Consider the following 19,422-nt stretch of genomic DNA (forward strand, 5'->3'; position numbering starts at 1 on the left):
AAGAAAGTAATTAGTCATATGACCAAGACAGGTCCAAGAGATCACTACAGACCTCTTTTTGTACAGTTACAAATCCAAACTGTAATTCATTTTTACTTATTTGGTCTTGTTATGTACCTCTTTAACCATCAAGATAGTCTAAAATATAATAATGGTTGTCATAAACATGATACCATGAAGAAAGTGATGCTTATAATAAGTTATATTTAGTGAATCCTACTTAATACAGTGCTTTTGTATATCGAACTCACAACTCATTGAGGTAACTTTTCTAATTGGTATTTGGTACCCTGTATTACAAGATTATTTTTATAATAAGGATCAAGAATATTTTATTGTTGCTGTTAAACACAAAATTAACAAGTTGACTGTGGCAGACGCGTCACAGCACTGAGTCAGAGTCATATGTTCGATCACGCTCAGTATCAGTAGTGAAGGTGTTATCGTGCAATAGGCAAAGTAATTTATTTCTTGTATTAATACAGAATTTAAAAAAAATGTTTTCAATAGTGAAAATATTGAATCAAAATTTAAAAAATCACAATAAATTATTTTCATAACAAAGTTTTGAACAAAAATGGCAATAAAATTGCTCTAGATTGATCGATCTTATCATAATGTGATGAAACACTAATACTTAATTAGAAACAAACAAGTTAAAATTTACGAATTTTTCTAAGAGTTTTGTTGTGTTGGGTGTTTGTAGTTTTGAAGCGTTCCTGGCTCGCAAGTGGTCCAGTGAAAAGAGGTTCGGTCTGGAGGGAACAGAGATCCTTATCCCAGCTATGAAACAAGTGATAGACAAGTCTACCGAACTGGGAGTTGAGAGTATTGTGATGGGCATGCCACACAGAGGCAGGCTCAATGTGTTGTCCAACGTCTGTCGCAAGCCCCTCGAACAGATATTCACTCAGTTTGCTGCACTGGAAGCTGCTGATGATGTGAGTAAATCCCACAGGTCCAAAGAAGATTTCCTTTAGCATTAACTGTTACAAGAGCATGTTCTGAAAAGATCTAACAGTACAATGTATATCTTCTGTGGTCTACTAGGAACTGTACACCATTCCATTTTAACTTCCGAACTGGCAACTACCTGTTTGTGGAAGCATGCTGATACATTTTTGTGGCAGCCGATACATGTCTGTAAAAACACTTTATATAACATATTCCAGGCTTGTAATGATGGTATTAAGTATTACTTACAATGCCCTTTATTTTTATGTAGGAGTTGGTACCAGTTGTATAACTTGTATAATTTTTATGATTTCTTCACACTCTTTTGTTAACTCAAACGATAAAGTTTTGATAGCATAGGAAGAGCAGATTTATCTTTACCAAATTTGAAGAATACTCCTCTTCTTCTTCGTAGAAACATACAAAAGAACACACAAAAATAGGATATTTTGAAAGCCCACTGTGTACTTTCAACCATAGAGATTCCGTTTGAAGTATCCAACCTTGCCAAATTTCAAAACATAGTGATTGCTCTTTTACTGAGTCTATTTTACGCACAATACTATATCTACTCAGTACAAGTTTCTAGTTCTTTAGTAACAGGATATTTCATCAGCCAAATTTCTAACAAAATTCTAAGTCTTAAACAGACATAAAGCCGTAGTAAATTGCAACATTAAGCAATCAACCAATGAATTCTAAATGTGTTAATAAAAATGAAGAAAGACATCATAAACAAAACATTAACAGCTTCAGACATATGTTTACATAGTGTTTAAGTTCTTTGTACCCAGAAACTGTATTATTTAATAATTTATTGTGATTTTCTTATAGTTACCATTACTAACCAATAGAGTGTCAATCTTGAAATTTTTGCTGCTTGTTCTCATCCCAAAGAACTTTAATAAATCTTAATGAGTTTTTTAGGATCTTCCTTGTCTGTGTTATTTCATGCATAAGAAATGTTTCCTAACAATTACAATTTTTGAAACAATATTTATTGACTTTTAACAATATTATATCATACATAAAACTTGAATAACTTTTATTTAAGAATACCAAGGTGTAATTAAAAATTCAAATTGATATAGATTTCGTGTTTGAAGTAGTCATGCAATAAAATAATTTATATTTAATAAAGTTAAATAAATTTAATGTTGAAGGAGTTTAGGTTTAACATGACTTGTAGTGATGTGTCGAAGCCACCCCTAAATATTGAATCCACCATATCTTCAACAAATATTTGGATTCAAGAATCGATTCCTAGGATTCAACAATCGAATCTGTGGAGAGTTGTCATATCATTCAATTATCGGTTGATCGGCACAATAAAGTTAAAGAAAATTACTGATTGCAAAAATGTATTTCTGTTGCGTGCCGTTCTGTATTTATTATGTTTATGCATCACTGTGAGTCGGCTGTGTATAATTGTCGACAGCGATTGATGGGCAATACGCAAATTGCTTATCCCTAAATTGTGTTTTTGTTAAACTTTTATTTGAAAAACCATAGATAGATAACCTAATTAACAAATAATCTTAATTTTTAAATAATATTTTGTTACCACCGTTAGTATTTTCTATATTAATGCTTGTGTATCGCCGGTATTCTATTACGCCTATTCATGGACGGTAGTTGATAGACAGTATGCAAATTGAGTTAATTGCAATACAAATGTATGCCCATATTATTTGCAGATTAAAGGCATATTTTCTGAAAACCTATATTATAATCAATAAAATTAGAGTAAATTGTGGAGGATGTGACGTACATCGTAAAATTTGACCATTTCTCTGAACCTCTGTGAATGCCTTTAAAATATGGGAATTCATGGATTATTTTTTGTTATCGGGCAGTATTTAAAGGTTTATGAATGAAAAAATTGGATTAGTGATGATTTAATTTAAATTATACTAAGGGTAATAAAACTCTTAGGATTCTAAGTTCAACAATCGATTTATTGAGATTTAGAATTTCAAGATTTAAAAAATTCTGGATTCGCCTATTACTAGTGACGCATATTTTGTGCAGGGTTCAGGAGATGTTAAGTACCACTTGGGCACTTACATTGAGCGTCTGAACCGAGTGACCAACAAGAACATCCGACTGGCAGTGGTGGCAAACCCCTCACACTTGGAGGCAGTGGACCCTGTGGTGCAGGGCAAGACTCGGGCAGAACAGTTCTACCGTGGTGATGGAGAGGGCAAGAAGGTTTGTTGCATAGCTTACAATTGAATTATATCATATTCTTTCTACAGGCAACTCAATACATACTAATTCCAAAGAGATGTGGCCGTGAATGAGTGCCACCTTGGAGATTTTCAGACTGCATTACTTTGTACAAAGCACAAAGAACAACAGGAACTTTTTTGCCACACTTCCAACATGATAGACCCCATCTTCATGTGTAATTTTGTTTGGTTTTCTTATAATTATTTTCTCTTTAGTTATATTTTTGTGGATTCCTTGCATTTATTGTCTTTGACAAATTTTAGAAGAGAGTTTCTTAGACTAAACATTTTTATTTTTAATTTTCAGATGCTGGTAACTCTATTTCTGAAGGATCTTTTCCTTTTATTATTAGATTGGTATGATTTGTTTCATGGAAGAAATATTATAAATTATCAAAAAATATTTCAGCCAATCTTCAACACAAAAAAGAACAACAGTGGTCCTAAAATAGAGTTTTGTGAAACACTATACTTGATTTAATAGAAATTAACTGATGATGATCATGGTACTTAGCATGGTACTTAATTCATCAAATTGTAATTTATCTTTTAGAAAATATTAAAACTATTCGACTTTAGGTTCTTGAATTACAAAATTTGAAATTTAGTCCAATAACATAGATTGTGAAACAAAAATATTTAATTTAAATCCATATCAATCTTGGTCATTTGAAATCTTGATCCATTGAAATAAATAACGATAACATAAATATAGTTTATGACAGCTGTGATTATTAGCTAGTTCTGGAACTGAGCTGATCTTCAAAAAAGATATTTTTCACAAATTAACCGTGTAACGTAGAATATACTTAATTTCTATAAACTAACAAGATGACTATAATATGATATAATTTGTACCTATATTTCTGTTTAATGTTTTTTTCTTTTACTTCTATTTTATATTGAATAAAGCCTTTATAGAAAGGTGTCCCATCAATTATTACACCAGGTTTGTAATCAAATACTTCTGAAAAGATTCATTTGTTGTACTTAGGTTACATGGCAAAGAAATAATAATTATTGTTTTAACTGTCCCTTACTCATAAGCTTGTATCTATTTTTTTCATCTCCACAAAATACTGTATTCGGTTATTGTCTTAGATTCTGGATTGGTAAACAGACTTGGAAATAGTGTGAATAGGGATATGTTTAAGGCATTAACCTGAACTGATATAGAACAGACTTAGAAGTATTGTGAATAGAGATAGGTTTAAAGCATTAACTTCAACTATAATATTAATGGGTTTTTGTTTAGGTGATGTCAATCCTGTTACACGGAGATGCCGCTTTCTGTGGTCAAGGAGTGGTGTTTGAGACATTCCACTTGTCTGATCTACCCGACTATACGACCCATGGAACCATTCACATTGTGGCCAATAACCAGATTGGCTTCACCACTGACCCCCGCCACTCGCGCTCTTCCCCCTATTGCACAGGTAACTATAGTATTTATTAGCTTAGACAAAAAGTTTGAAACATTTTGCTTGTCTACTCTTCCGAACTACATGATCCGTGGAACCACAGCCAATAACCAGATCAGTTTCATCACTGAATCTTCCTCTCCTTACTACATAGTATCACGACCACATACTTTTTGTCTACCTCATACATAATTCTCTTGCCTCTATAAACACATGGTTCCGAGAGCGTGTATTGTTCCCAAACTGTGACCACAAACGAGTTGAAATTTCTGACAGTTTAACGCCTTCATTTTTTAAGAGCCGTATGATAATCCATTGTGCAACAGACAAAGGGACTTCTTGCTCAGTCATGTCTGTACTGACAGCAATGCCAAGCTTCAACACTCACCAGAACGGTTTACCCACTCCTCATAAACCAAACATTTACTCCACACATTATCTAGGTAGGACCTGAATTTTAAGAAGAGTAGAAAAATTACTGTTTATATTTTATTTAGCCCTTTATTATAAACAGTTGTAATTGATTGTTGACCAGAAATATGATTCATTATTATGTTGATGTTATGAGTTGAGTCAGTAAATGAACAAGTCATGTTTATAATTCCTTAATTTTTTTGTATAATAGTTTCCTCCATATTGGAAACTGTTGTCCGAATTTAAAAGTTTTAACTAGGTCAATGTAATATGCATAAAAAATAGGATAAAGTTCCCAATTTAGAGTTTGCTGTAAAATTAGTACTTTATGAGATCCCAATGGCGGTGGCCATCTTGAGTTGATCACCCTTTATATTAAATTTCAGTTTATGCGAATGATTTCATAACATTCAAACTTGATTGTAACAGTAATTAATTTAATTCTTTGAAGTATTTCAGGCTGAATTTTCTGTTATTTTATGCTTTTAACATAATATTATAAAAATCTGTGTGAAACATTCACCGTAAATTAGTTAAAATACAAACGATCGCAATATTTACAAATTACAAATAGAGTGAGATTAAAAAAGAAAAGACTGGCCAGCATAACCTTTAAGTCCTGTCATTGTGGAATACATCACTGTTACAATAAATGTTGTACTGGTTGTTACTGTAACCCTTGTCAATGGATTCATAATGTGATTAGATGTTGCCCGAGTGGTGAACGCTCCAATCTTCCATGTCAATGGAGATGACCCTGAAGCAGTGATGCATGTATGCAATGTGGCAGCTGAGTGGAGAAATACCTTCCACAAGGATGTAGTCATCGACATTGTAAGCTTTTATTCTCTATCTCTATTTAATCAGATAAGTTTACTGTTTCTCATATATTTTATTTTTTCATGCAAATTCCCTGTCTATAAATGTAATAGTTACCAGATCTCCTACTGCATTCACACACTTGTTCCACCTTTCTTAGAACATTTCAGTACACTCCTGAAATCAATTTTTCAAAAGCTTCTTCAGTCAGATTATTGCTTTACAGATTACCTCATCAGTATGATTTTGTCCTTTAATTTCAATTTCAATTTGTAAATATGCCAGGTCAAGAGAATGGTGCAAACCAGAGGTCTGACATTGTGCTAAACCTAATGATGTGTTGAAGCAGAATCTTCAAAAAAAGATTTATAACTAAGAATCAGATTATTGAGATTTGGCAATAGAATTTGCCAAGATTCATTGTGTCATTAATTGTTGGTTCATGTGACTTTGCAATTTACTGGCTTGTCTTAAAGAATAGTCTTCTAAACCATAACAAACATCTTCCAAAGTGTTTGGATTCATTTTCTGTTTCATTTTCTTTTTTTTATGGAGCTACATTATTTTATTACAATATTTCAATACATTATAAAATTAAAGAAGTAGTTTCTGTACCAGTTAGTAACTCCAGGAGGCAGGTAGTAGGAGTGCAGTCCTGGTGTGTGTAATTCTTCAGGTACTCTTGAATCTCTTATCAGATTACAAGCAAAGGAATTATAATGTTTCTAGGTACTATAAATTCAATGAAATTCAAATTTTTAAAATTGTTTGAGGACATATCTGGATTAGAAGCTTGCAAGATGCCTTCAAGTAGCAGTATGTGAAGTCAGCATGACTAAAAAACCTTGTATAATGTGCATAGAAAAGTTGTATTGTATTAGGTCTACTAAATCACATGACAATTTGAATTCATTTTAACAAAAATCAAAGTTCTAGTGTCTTAAACACTTTTTTTCTAATATTATACTTTTTCCATACATTCTACATCAAGATGTGTACTATACAACAGTATAAAGCATTCATGTCTACTCTAGGTCAGCTATCGACGTAATGGTCATAACGAGATTGACGAGCCTATGTTCACACAACCCCTCATGTACAGCATCATCAAGAAGACTCCCAATGTTCTGGAGAAGTATGCAAGCAAACTTATTAAGGAAGGTGTTGTCACTGAAGAAGAAGTCAAGGTGAGCATTGATAAACTAAACCTACTTGACAGCTTTAGTAGATCCAGTTTTGTAACAAAAATCTAATATCTATTTATGAAGTGGCATATTATCTCCTGATAATTGTTAGGGACACAAACTGTGTTATAAATACTGAGCTCTTTTGATAAATATACAAGGACTTTTCTCAGTGTTTAAGTAAACCCTGAAAAATTATGTTTTACTTTAATATTTTTTGGCTAAAGATGGCTCTCCACAACAGTGTTAGTAGTGTTTCAGCACTGAACTGGAAATCTTAGTGATTAAGCAGTTTCATGTAGTACTAGGAGTGGGCAAACACCATTCATACACTTCCTGGCTCGAGAGGGTTATTTTGTTGTCATGTTACAGTCACCTAATAGGAAGGTGTACATAGGACTTTTTAACATTTCAAACTTTAACCTTTTAAACCCTGACATCTGTATTATACGACCGTTGTAAAAATTGAGTCAACTCCCAACATCCGTATAGTGCGGATTTGCACTTTTTATTATTTTGCTTGCCATCTACTTTACCAAATGCTTGAAAGTTCAACAGACTTGCGTACTTGCATTAGAATATATTACTTTATATGAGCCTTTGCTTCATATTTTTGTAACCTGTGACTGAAAAATTGCAATTCATCTCAGTTAACTGCTCACTGCTTGTTGCAGACAGACAGCTATATTTCACCACTTGGTGAATATTCCATTTTGCTTCATGATTTTAAATTAATAGGATGTTAGTTGATATAAAAATTCACTATTTTTTTAATTATAGTTTTCATTTACAAACTTGAGTAAAACAAGTTTTTTATTTATATATTTTTTGTGTAAAAATAATTTACAGAACATTATTTTGTTTATTTATTACATTATTGTTATTTTATTTATTGTTATTTTATTATTGTTACATTATTTCCTGTAACCACATTTACTAAGGAATAAACAAAAAAATTGGTTGATATCAAATAGCCTAGTTGTGAGTTTTTTTACAAAACTTTTACCTGTTGTCTAAAATTGGCTTAGGATTTTAGCACATTCCTTGATATAATGGCCAGGGTTTAAAGAGTTCTAAAACTCCAAAAGATTGTATTTTTTTTTTTATGTTAAAGTGTTACTTTTACAATTAAAATACATGCACAAGCTTGTTGTTTGGGTTTATATTCACCTTTTATAGATCAATACCATATTGTAGGATGTGAAAGAGAAGTATGACAAGATCTGTGAGGAAGCCTACACTAACGCCCGCAAGGAGACCCACATCAAGTACAAGGACTGGCTTGATTCTCCATGGTCTGGCTTCTTTGAGGGTAAGGACCCTCTGATGGTTTCACCCACTGGTATTAAGGAAGATACCCTGGTACACATCGGCAAGAGGTTTTCCTCCCCACCACCCAATGCTGCAGAGTTCGTCATTCATAAAGGTATCCTATGACAATCTTCTAGCTGACAACTAATACAGATTTGATTTATTTACATAAAATACAAATATTTCAGTATATTAAAATAAAATTGTTTGTATTTTTAAGCATATTAAATATTAAAATCTCTATAAAATCATTCAAGGTTACCTTTATTAAAAATTTCAAAAGATTATCAAGACATACATATATTTTTCATCACTTGAACTTGTATCTCAGTGATATAACATGTGCAGGTATCGAACGTATCCTGAAGGCCCGCATGCAGATGGTCGAGTCTCGCACGGTGGATTGGGCTTTAGGAGAGGCCATGGCATTTGGCTCCTTGATGAAGGAGGGAATACACGTCAGATTGTCCGGGCAGGACGTAGAGCGAGGCACCTTTTCACACAGACATCATGTCTTGCACCATCAGACCGTGGACAAGGCGACATACCGCCCTCTCAACTACCTTTACCCTGACCAGGCTCCTTACACTGTGTGTAACAGCTCTCTGTCCGAGTATGCTGTGCTAGGTATGTAGTATCATTGACTCTCTGGAACTGTTCCTAAAACAGTTGGGAAGAACAATTTCTAAATTAAAAAAAAAAACACATTTTTATTTAATATTCAGTATAAAAATATTTGACGTTCAAAACAGCTCTTTATATTGAAGAAATCACCTCTAGGATATTCAGTAATTTTATATGATTCAATACAAAATATTATGTTCTTTGTCATTTTTACCAAAGGTCTATATAGATTTCTTTTGTAGCTTTTTAAAAATAAGTCTTTCTTTTGTTGCTAACCATTATCACAAACTACATATTTAAAACAAAATACTAAAGGAAAAACTCATCTGAAATTTTACATTTTTTAAGTTAAAAGTTTTTTTACATTTGAGTTTATAAAAATCTCAAATTTTTTATGTTACTATAAAAATATCCTTGAAACTTGAAAAGTGGAATTAACACTTTTATGATTTTTAGGTTTTGAATTGGGATTCTCAATGACAAATCCAAATGCATTGGTGTGCTGGGAGGCTCAGTTCGGAGACTTCAACAACACGGCTCAATGTATCATCGACCAGTTCATCTCTTCTGGACAGGCCAAGTGGGTGCGACAGTCAGGTCTGGTGATGCTTCAGCCTCATGGTCTGGAGGGAATGGGTCCTGAGCACTCGTCTGCCAGGCTGGAACGTTTCCTGCAGATGTCCGCTGACGATCCTGACTATTTCCCTCCGGAGAGTGAGGAGTTTGCTGTGCGCCAACTGCACGATATCAATTGGATTGTGAGTCAAATATTTCTAATACTTCCTTGTTTAAAAACTGTATAGATAAACTTATATAATTGTCCCTCCTAGTTTATGATCTTCATCAAACTTTACTTATTTACAAGCCGACCTTGTCATGAAGGGGCCAGGTGACCAAGAAAGGAGGAAGTGCTACAAGTTTGTGCTGTAGACTCCATATACCATCCATATTCTGACACTAAACAACATTTTATATTGGGGTTAAAGGGTGGATCGGTAGGTTTAGTCTACTGCAAAAGATTACTGTTGGAGTGGGTAGGTAGAGCTCCCTAGTGTTAAAAGCTTGTGCTATCCTAAACATAAAGGAGTACCTTCTTCTATCCGCTTTGATTAAAAGAGGCGTGAACAGAGCTAACCTCATCTTCCAAAGTGACATGACTGAGATATAGACCTCACTATCTCTCCCCATGGGATCTCAACAGGAGGTGATCCCTACCACTAAACTTACACATCCTGAAAATCCTATTGCTATGGAAACAAACACAAAGGTTGTTTTAGAACAAAATGGAATGAGGGGTTTCCTCAGCTTTTTGTCTTAAATGAACAAAAACCCATTGCCATCCTGTCCTTTCATTCCATTCTGTCTGCACTCTGAGCCTGAGCCTCTGAGTCAGGTCAACTTACTCTTACGTTTAATATGGTTCGAGTATCATGTATGTCAGGATTGTTAGTTTGTACTTCTAGTGATTTGTTGCTGTATATCACATAAAATTGGTTTTGTGAGAAAAATGAGCCGGCAAAGAAAATAATGGCTTTGGGAAATATGACCAGAAAAAAATAAGCTGAGATTGTGTATGTGTGTGTTAGTGTTTTTATCAGTAATCAGTAATCAAAATCCTTTATTTAAAAAATCATATAACACAGTACCCAAGCACCATAAAAGGTGCATGTGGGAACAAAATTATTTGCAACATTTTCATATATTTGATATATAATTATTTAGCCGGCTTAATGCTACTATAACATTTATTGTACTCTGTCATTTGCCTCTCTTAAATTATATGTAAACAATGACAATATATTTTTTTTCTATTTTTAATCATGATTATTTTCAATTTAAAATCCACCCTACCATTAAACTATTTCAAAAATACATATAGCAATTATACATATACATATGACCATTTTCCCAGTTACTATCATACATATAAAACAAAACCCAAACTCATGTCCATCTGCATTTTTTTACACTTGTAGTGTTTACTCTATGCAAATTCATCCGTTGGCAGACGACATTCCTTCTATTGTACTGTCCAGCCCTATGTAGGCGTACACATGCATTGATTAGTTGAGGTTAGATCCTGGCGAACAGTGTGATGCAAATGGCAGATGTTGCTGGTGTGTTTATTTATTAATTCCATTTGTCCGTTATATATGTCTTCATATTTTTAGTCTTAATAAACCACCCATCCCTTCCTTATATGTCTATTGTGCTTACTATAGAATTTATTCTATTTATATGTAAAATTAATGTGATGCTGGGAAACAATACCTATCCTGCTTAGTTTGTTTTACACATACCATATTCTAGCAATTCTAATATCTTACCTACAAAAACAAGTGTGTAAAGTGAATACTTCATTATATATATATATATATATATATATATATATATATATATATATATAACAATTATTAGACTTCTTGGTATATAATTTCCTTTAATATTTTGGCTTTACCGTTTTCAAAAAGGTATAATAAAAAAAAATAACACTACAAACAAAATTTACATAAGTAAATAAATAAAAATGTGATGTAAATTTTTATTTATTTACTTATGTAAATTTTGTTTGTTGTGTTATTTTTTTCTTATTATACCTTTTTGAAAACGGTAAAGCCGAAATATTAAAGGAAATTATATACCAAGAAGTCCAATAATTGTTATAATAGAGCAATTCTGCATTTATACACCCGAAGTGAATATATATATATATATATATAAAGAATGATATATTAAAGGATTTTTAAAAATTTATATCAAACCTAGGAATGAATGACTCTGCTCTCTTAAAGCACAACTGTGCATTCAAAAACTGCTTTGAAAGTCAAAGCCTAAACTGTGCATAGGCCTAGCTTATAAACTTATGGTGTAATAACATAATGTGGTATAGTTTTAACCCTCTGAGGTCGGCCGGGACAGCATCTGTCCCACTCGTGATGAGTGGCTGAGTAGCGCGGGGGACAGCGTCTGTCCCGGCATACTTAGGTGGCTGAGTAGCGAGCGGGACACCGCACCTGCTGTCCCGAGCTGTAGTGCTTTCTTCTTTATTTTGTATCTCCTAAACGAACTAACCTTTTCATGCCAAATGGTTTTGGTTTGTTTCTTAAAAGTTTGTATTTTTTCACAAAAAACAAATCGAAATTGTTGACTATGTTTTGGAACGTTTACTTGAAAAAGAAACTATTCTTTCATTTTTTGAATACCACTGTATTGAACAGCTAAATTCTCTACAGACCTGAAAATGGAACAAAGAAGCCCCTTAGTGACTTTCAACTAAAACTAATCATATATTAAAACTAATTTCAATGATAAGTATTTGAAAACAGCTTCATTCTAGGTTTTTTTTACCACAAAACACGTTTAAAATGTAATGAAACACAAGTTTTTCAAAATAAATTAATGTAAAACACATATATTAATTGTTGGAAAATTCGTAAGATTAACTCAAAATAAAGGTAATTTAGTTTTACAAAATAAAAACTTTATTTTGAACCAATTGAATAAAAAATAAGACTGTTAGAGGCAAATAACTAGAATGATGCATGGGATGTGAGATTTGAGTGAAATCCCGCTGCCCAGCGAGGGCAGACAGGTCTCGCGCGCACCGCCACTCAGGCACAGCGTGTCAAATAGCGCCGATGTCAAAGGGTTAACTATGAAATAATAATACAAACTGTAACGATGATATTACATAATTCTGGGCATGCTAAGGCAACAACATATCCTACTCACAACCTTGTCTTCCAAAATAAACACATAACAAACCATAGTTAACAGTTAATAAATAACATTTTATAGACAACAATTGGACAATATGAGGTAAAGAATGAACTAGTACACCAGCATGTAATTTACATCAGGAAGATAACTAAGTAAATAAATGTATACAAGCTATAGAAACATCAAATAGTACCTGCTACATCATTGAATCTTTAGGCTACTCCAGTAATAATGCTACTCATTACATGTAATGTAAACATATAAGTTCATGGAACAAAAATGTGGATAAATAATCTAAATAAAATAACTTAATTTGTCTCATAAATAACTGATTAATTTTCTAAGACTGAACGCCATTCTAATTATTTTTAAAAATTGTCCTTATTATTATATAAATAATGATTTTAAGTGTTATTTGTATGGCCAAGGTTGCAAACTGTTCCACTCCTGCGAACTACTTCCATATTCTGAGGCGGCAAATTGCTCTTCCATTCAGAAAACCTTTGATTCTGATGACTCCTAAATCATTGTTACGACACCCCGAGGCCAAGTCCAGCTTCGATCTGATGACAGAAAACACCCAGTTCCTCAGGTATGCCATTGTCTGGTCTTTTTTTCTTGTATATTTTAATTTATTTTATAGAGGAATCCAAATTTTTACAATCTATTTTTGCCACAGTATATAAAACACATTTTGGGTTGTAGGGTGATTCCTGAGGAGGGACCTGCAGCAGAAAACCCTAGTGGAGTGAAGAAGCTGGTGTTCTGCAGTGGCAAGGTTTACTACGACTTGAAGAAAGCTCGAAATGAGAGGAATTTGAATGATTCTGTGGCCATTGCACGAGTTGAACAAGTTAGTCCCTTTATTTTTCTTTTAAGATAGCATTGTCAACTCTCAAATTGTCTGCTTCAGAAATTAATACTCCGCTTAATGTGAGTATCAAGGATACATTTGACAGTTGTGTTATATTGTGAACAACCTTCACGAAAAGACTGGTATTTTTCAACTGCAGTATACCTAATAAAGTTTTCTCTGTACCACAGATCACAATTCACAATAAATTTCCACCAGTTGCATTTTCTTCACACAAAAAATTAAAGGACACAGCATATTTCACAACTGGCAGAATAGTTAATTGTGGTGGTTATCTTAAACACTAGTGAGGATGCTTATAATGTAACAATCTTCATTATGACAATGCCTATGGTCACACTGCTACCACCACCCATTTGGCGATCAGATGCCTCGGCAACTTGAGCTCCAAACAACCTACATCCACAGCTAGTTGAGACTTTACTTGCAAGTGTCAGTAGTATAAAGTTTGGATGGAATTGAAAGAAATCATTGTACACCTGTAGGTGGAGCATATTGTTTGTTGTTAGTGACATTATTAAATATGAATATCCAAATAAAGTTACTCTAATAAAAGACTATTACTTCAATGTACTTGATTTTTTTTTAATTAACTGATTTAAACTATTTTAGATCTCACCGTTCCCATATGATCTGGTGAAGAAGGAGTGTGCAAAGTATCCAAATGCAGTTCTGTGCTGGTCACAAGAAGAACACAAGAATCAAGGCTGCTGGACATACGTGAAACCCAGATTCCACACAGCTCTCAACGGTGTCAGAGATGTCCAGTAAGTATATACTTTCATTACATGTTACTTTTAGTAATAGATCAAAACTAGACCAAGAGAATCAATGTTGTCAGACATATATGAAGCCCAGATCAGTAAGAGAACAACTTTAAAATGTGGGTAATGATTTGAGGTTTTAAGCTCATATTGTTACAAACCTGATTTTCATTCAGCTAAGCATAATCATGTCATCCACTACTGAGTAAAGTCCTGCTGTTTGTATTAGTGTTCTTAATAATGTATTAGTAACACTTTTCCTCTCTACAAAAAATGTTTAAGTGATTAAAATCAGAAAGTTTACTTGTCTTTAGGCAATAGTTGGCAAATTGATGATCATTTCATCAATAAATATTCCAATGGCTACAAACTTATAAAATAGTAACAGGTTTTAGATTAAAGATAAACACCAGCCAGGGCTAAGGTGGCAGTCTATTTTAAAGGTAAACCAATAAAACCTTACAATAACAAGAAGAGATGTGTCAACAACACAACAGATATGTCAAAATAGAACAAATATCAATAGTACATTAACAAGGCAACAATAGTAAATAAATAAAGTCAACAATAAAATAGATATCTAAAACAACAAAAAAAACAAGGTAACAATTTTAAAACAATAGAAAGTCAACAGAGCAGAGACCAAATTTAGAATATACAGTCGGTATCATTATAAGATAGATACCCATGTGTAGAATAAAATGAGTGCTTAATTAACCAGTCCCATACATTTCTTTTAAATCTATTTGTTCCAATCGTGTGTGCTATATAGTCTACTTTATTAAAAAGTGTAACAGACATTACCTGAGAATTTGATTGTTGTACTGAGCTTAACGGAATGTTTATTTATTAAATGATTATTTATAATATTATGAGAGTGTAGACTTCATCTTAAAACATAATCACTTAAATTAGTGTTAATATTAGCTACACATAAATAAATATATCAGAATAACGGTAGGTATAGACTCTTTAATGAATAGTGACCTACAGCTTGTTTACTGATCAGCATTAGTTAGAATTCTTACAGCTTTCTTTAGAGTCAGAAGTACTTTTTGACTGTCTGAACTATTCCATCAGAGTTTTAGCACATACAATCAAATACTACCTCAATTTAAAAAAAAAACTGCCACAGACATGATACATGTGATTAGTCCTTGTATTTTTACTGTCAACATATATACCCAAAAGCTTTACACTCTTGCAAAAATTAGTACCGATGTTACATCAAGTTTCTTCAAAGTAAAATAAATGTTTGTTTTTTTTTTGTTATCTGGAATAAGCTGATTAGCGTTAAACCATTGTTAAGCTTATGAATTATTCGTTTATTTGATCATTAATCACTATTGAATCATTAAAAGTTAACAGAAATACACATGTAGAGACCTAAAGCTAAAACTTAATATTACCCATGTTACTATCATAACATTATTTTAAATCATATAAGGAATTTTCAGTTAACCACAAGTGAAGTCTCCTTTTGAACCTATCATAGTTTACTTTGTGAACCAGAAAAAGTAATTTATTAAATAAAGTTAATCCAACCTGTCCAAATATTAACTGGATTAGGCTAAGTATTACATTATTGAGGTGAACTAAGTGAGAATTTCTAGTATTGTAATAACGAATTAAAATTTTCTAAAATTACTCTTAACATGCAACAAACAAACAAATATTTATTGGTTTACAACAGTTCGGATTTTATTTTTTTGAATAAGGGCTTACAATGGTCATTAAATACTTAGGGTGATTTGATTTTTAGCAATTTGTTTTTGTAGCAACATAATTATTTCTATTCCAAGAGCATTGACCCAAAAAAATTAGTCCATAAGACAAAGTACTATGGCGTTAGTTATAATAAGCATTTCTTAAGAAATTGGCAAGGACACAATTTCTCAATTGTCTACTATACGAGCTAACTTAACACAAGGTTGTCAATATAGGGTTACCTGTTAGTTTGCTATCCAAAATGATACCTAAAAGCTTGACATTGTCCACAGAATAATCCATATATGTTTTAAGAGTAAAATTAATAGTTTGAATTTTGTCAGTGTTGAGTAAAAACTTATTAATGTTGTACCAATTTGTTGCCTTGCCAAGAACATTACTCATGAACAAGTTCAAATTAATTATGGAACTGTCAGTTGAATAAAAAGTCACATCATCAGCAAACATAAGTGTTTGATTGTACATTAACATTTAAATAACTTATCATGAAGATTAAAAACTTCTGTATCACTAGAGAAAACCCCATTAACAAGAGCCCTTTGATATCTATCACTTAAAAGGGAACCAATAAAATCACTTTTTCAGCAAAATACTCCATCAAAAATGAGTTTATTTAACAGGGTGCTATGATTGACACAGTCAAAAGCCTTGTTCAGATCACACAAAACAGATGTTACAGAGCCTTGCTCAAAGCTAGCAATGATGGCCAATACAAGCCTCCCAACTGTTTCTCCTGTGGATATCTCAGGTCTAAAATCAAACTAATGAGGAGAGAAGAGAAGAGAGATGTTGCTTTAAAAAAATTCACTCACCCAAATTTTGAATGCAGATTCAAAAATATTTGAGAAAACAGGAACCATAGAGATAGGTCTATAATTGTCAACACTTTCCCTGCTCCCTTTATTATGAATGGGAACCACTTGGCGATCTTAGGATAATCTGTACATTTTCCCTCCTAGACACAGGCATTCAGACAATCAGCAACAGGTTGAGCGTTTATTACATTCTTGACTAGTTTATTTTTATATATATATATATATATATATATATATATATATATATATATATATACCAATGAATTTTAGGACAACTTTTCTTTGTTGAGGTCCTTAATTACAGAATATTTCAAGTTAATACATTGAAAGTGTTCCCAACTTAGAAAAACCTGGTGCAAAACACACCTCCTAAGATGGACATACTCTACACATTTACTACAATTGTAGCTGTTTTCAGTTCACAATTATATCAGTTACAAAAATTTGTGTTTGGCTAGTAACATTTATTAAATAGATGAGTAATAAGTCAATAATTGTTCCTTTTAACATTTGTTGCAATAGTTTCAATGTTGAAGAAAAAAGACAGGAATTTTTGTGATAACTAGTAATAACAATTATTTGTGTTTATATTTGAAGGTCAGTTGTAGCCTTTTCTAGGCTATTGCTAGCGAGACCCAATATTAGTTTTATTAGGCATTCACGTATTTATAGTATAATAGTGTAAATTAGTAAATGGGTATAAATAAGTAAAATACATATTAAAACTTTTTATAGTCTACTAAACTTTGGCAATATCTCAAAATTATTGTGACAAGAGTAACAAACTAAAATAAATTCAGGTGTTATTATTTTCTCCAGCCAAAATATTTCAAAATTTACTTTTAACTTTCTATCAACCTAGTTTGGTGTAAGAATTCAAAACAGTATAAAACTAACAATTTTTGTAACTATTTCAACTTTTACTACCCCTGTCAAGGACCTTTACCACCAAAGAACTTCACAGTAATTCTAAACTGACACTATATAAATGGAAGATAATCATCAACTCTTTACGTGCTCTTTGTATACCATGGATTTAGCTAAATTGTAGTATGCAATAAAACTATGTAATCCTAAATTGAAACTGTTTTATACATTTTTAATATTTATAATTCTATGTTTATGAATAATATATTTTCGTACGATTTCCAGTGTATGCACTAAAAATAATTCATGTATAAAATAAAGCGTATAACAACATTATCAAAAACATGAGTGAATCTTAATTTTGAAATTGTTAGGATTTGAAATGGCGTTATATAATAAATTTACAAACTACTAATTTATTTATTAATGAATCCAACATAAAATGAATTACTTACTGCACCATTTAATAGCAGTATTGAAACTCATTGGATTCTAAACTGAATTTCTGCATGTTTAATATTAATTCCTATTCCAGTTCACTACTAGCTTCTTCCTGACAAGATTTATAAAAAGGTTAAAAATAAATTGATTAGTTTTTCTGTTGATTATAATTATAATCTTTACTCAACTACATTGGGCCTTACCTTACATTCACTTAACCCATTGAGGTCGGCCGGGACAGTGTCTGTCCCACTCGTGATGAGTGGCCGAGTAGCGCACGGGACAGCGTCTAACCCGGCATATTTGGGTGGCTGAGTAGCGAGCGGGACACCTGCTGTCCCATGCTGTAGTGCTTTGTTCTTTATTTTGTATCTCCTAAACGAACTAACCTTTTCATGCCAAATGTTTTTTATTTGTTTCTTAAAAGTTTGTATTTTTTACACAAAACAAATCGAAATTGTTGACTATGTTTTGAAATGTTTACTTGCAAAGAAACTATTCTTTCATTATTTGGATACCACTGTATTGAATAGCTATATTCTCTACAAACCTGAAAATGGAACAAAGAAGCCTCTTAGTGACTTTCGACTAAAGCTTGTCCAAGGACTTATTCTTCATTTTGGTCCCACTGAGCCAAGTGCTCAGAGTCCTGCCATACGAGAAACTACCAGGCTTTCTGCTTGAAATAGTAATCACTGGCCAAAACAATCCAACACTCGACGACGCTGTGTAGTGTGCCGCAAAGCCGGAAGAGAGAAGAGATCTATCTACTGCAGTGGTTGTGACGTAGGATTGTGTTTGGATCCTTGCTTTCAAATATATCACACCATCCTACATTATTAAAAGGACTTGAAAATCATACTCGAAACTATTTCGATCTATTTAAATAATTTTAATTTACTGAACTCTATTCAATACAATGTGTAACTATAAAAACGTATTGGTGTATTCTTATCACAAAGAAAATGTTTCTTTTCTAATTAAAATCTAACATAGGCTGTATACTGATATTAAAACTAATTTCAATGATATTTGACAAGTATTTGAAAACAGCTTCATTCTAGGTTTTTTTTTTACCAAAAAACACGCTTAAAATGAAATGAAACACAAGTTTTTAAAACTAAATTCATGTAAAACACTTATATTACTCGTAATTGTCGAAAAATTTGAAAGATTAACTCATAATAAAAGTAATTTAGTTTTACAAAATAAAAACTTTACTTTGAACCAACTGAATACAAAATAAGAAAGTTAG

At 32.4% G+C, this 19,422-nt stretch overlaps 1 protein-coding gene across 4 annotated transcripts in view; it reads left to right on the forward strand.

Moving 5' to 3' along the window:
• Positions 1–19,422, forward strand: part of LOC124357210 (2-oxoglutarate dehydrogenase, mitochondrial) — a 68,623-nt gene that overhangs the window by 47,334 nt on the left and 1,867 nt on the right. For all 4 annotated transcript variants that reach the window (XM_046808757.1, XM_046808754.1, XM_046808753.1 and 1 more), the window contains 11 exons: positions 707–941; positions 2,986–3,165; positions 4,441–4,621; positions 5,727–5,854; positions 6,874–7,026; positions 8,221–8,449; positions 8,683–8,961; positions 9,415–9,716; positions 13,107–13,270; positions 13,384–13,531; positions 14,165–14,319. In XM_046808757.1, coding sequence (XP_046664713.1) covers positions 707–941; positions 2,986–3,165; positions 4,441–4,621; positions 5,727–5,854; positions 6,874–7,026; positions 8,221–8,449; positions 8,683–8,961; positions 9,415–9,716; positions 13,107–13,270; positions 13,384–13,531; positions 14,165–14,319 — 2,154 coding nt within the window. The remainder of the gene's footprint in view (positions 1–706; positions 942–2,985; positions 3,166–4,440; positions 4,622–5,726; positions 5,855–6,873; positions 7,027–8,220; positions 8,450–8,682; positions 8,962–9,414; positions 9,717–13,106; positions 13,271–13,383; positions 13,532–14,164; positions 14,320–19,422) is intronic.

Source organism: Homalodisca vitripennis, chromosome 3, assembly GCF_021130785.1.
Source record: "Homalodisca vitripennis isolate AUS2020 chromosome 3, UT_GWSS_2.1, whole genome shotgun sequence".
NCBI lineage: Eukaryota > Metazoa > Arthropoda > Insecta > Hemiptera > Cicadellidae > Homalodisca > Homalodisca vitripennis.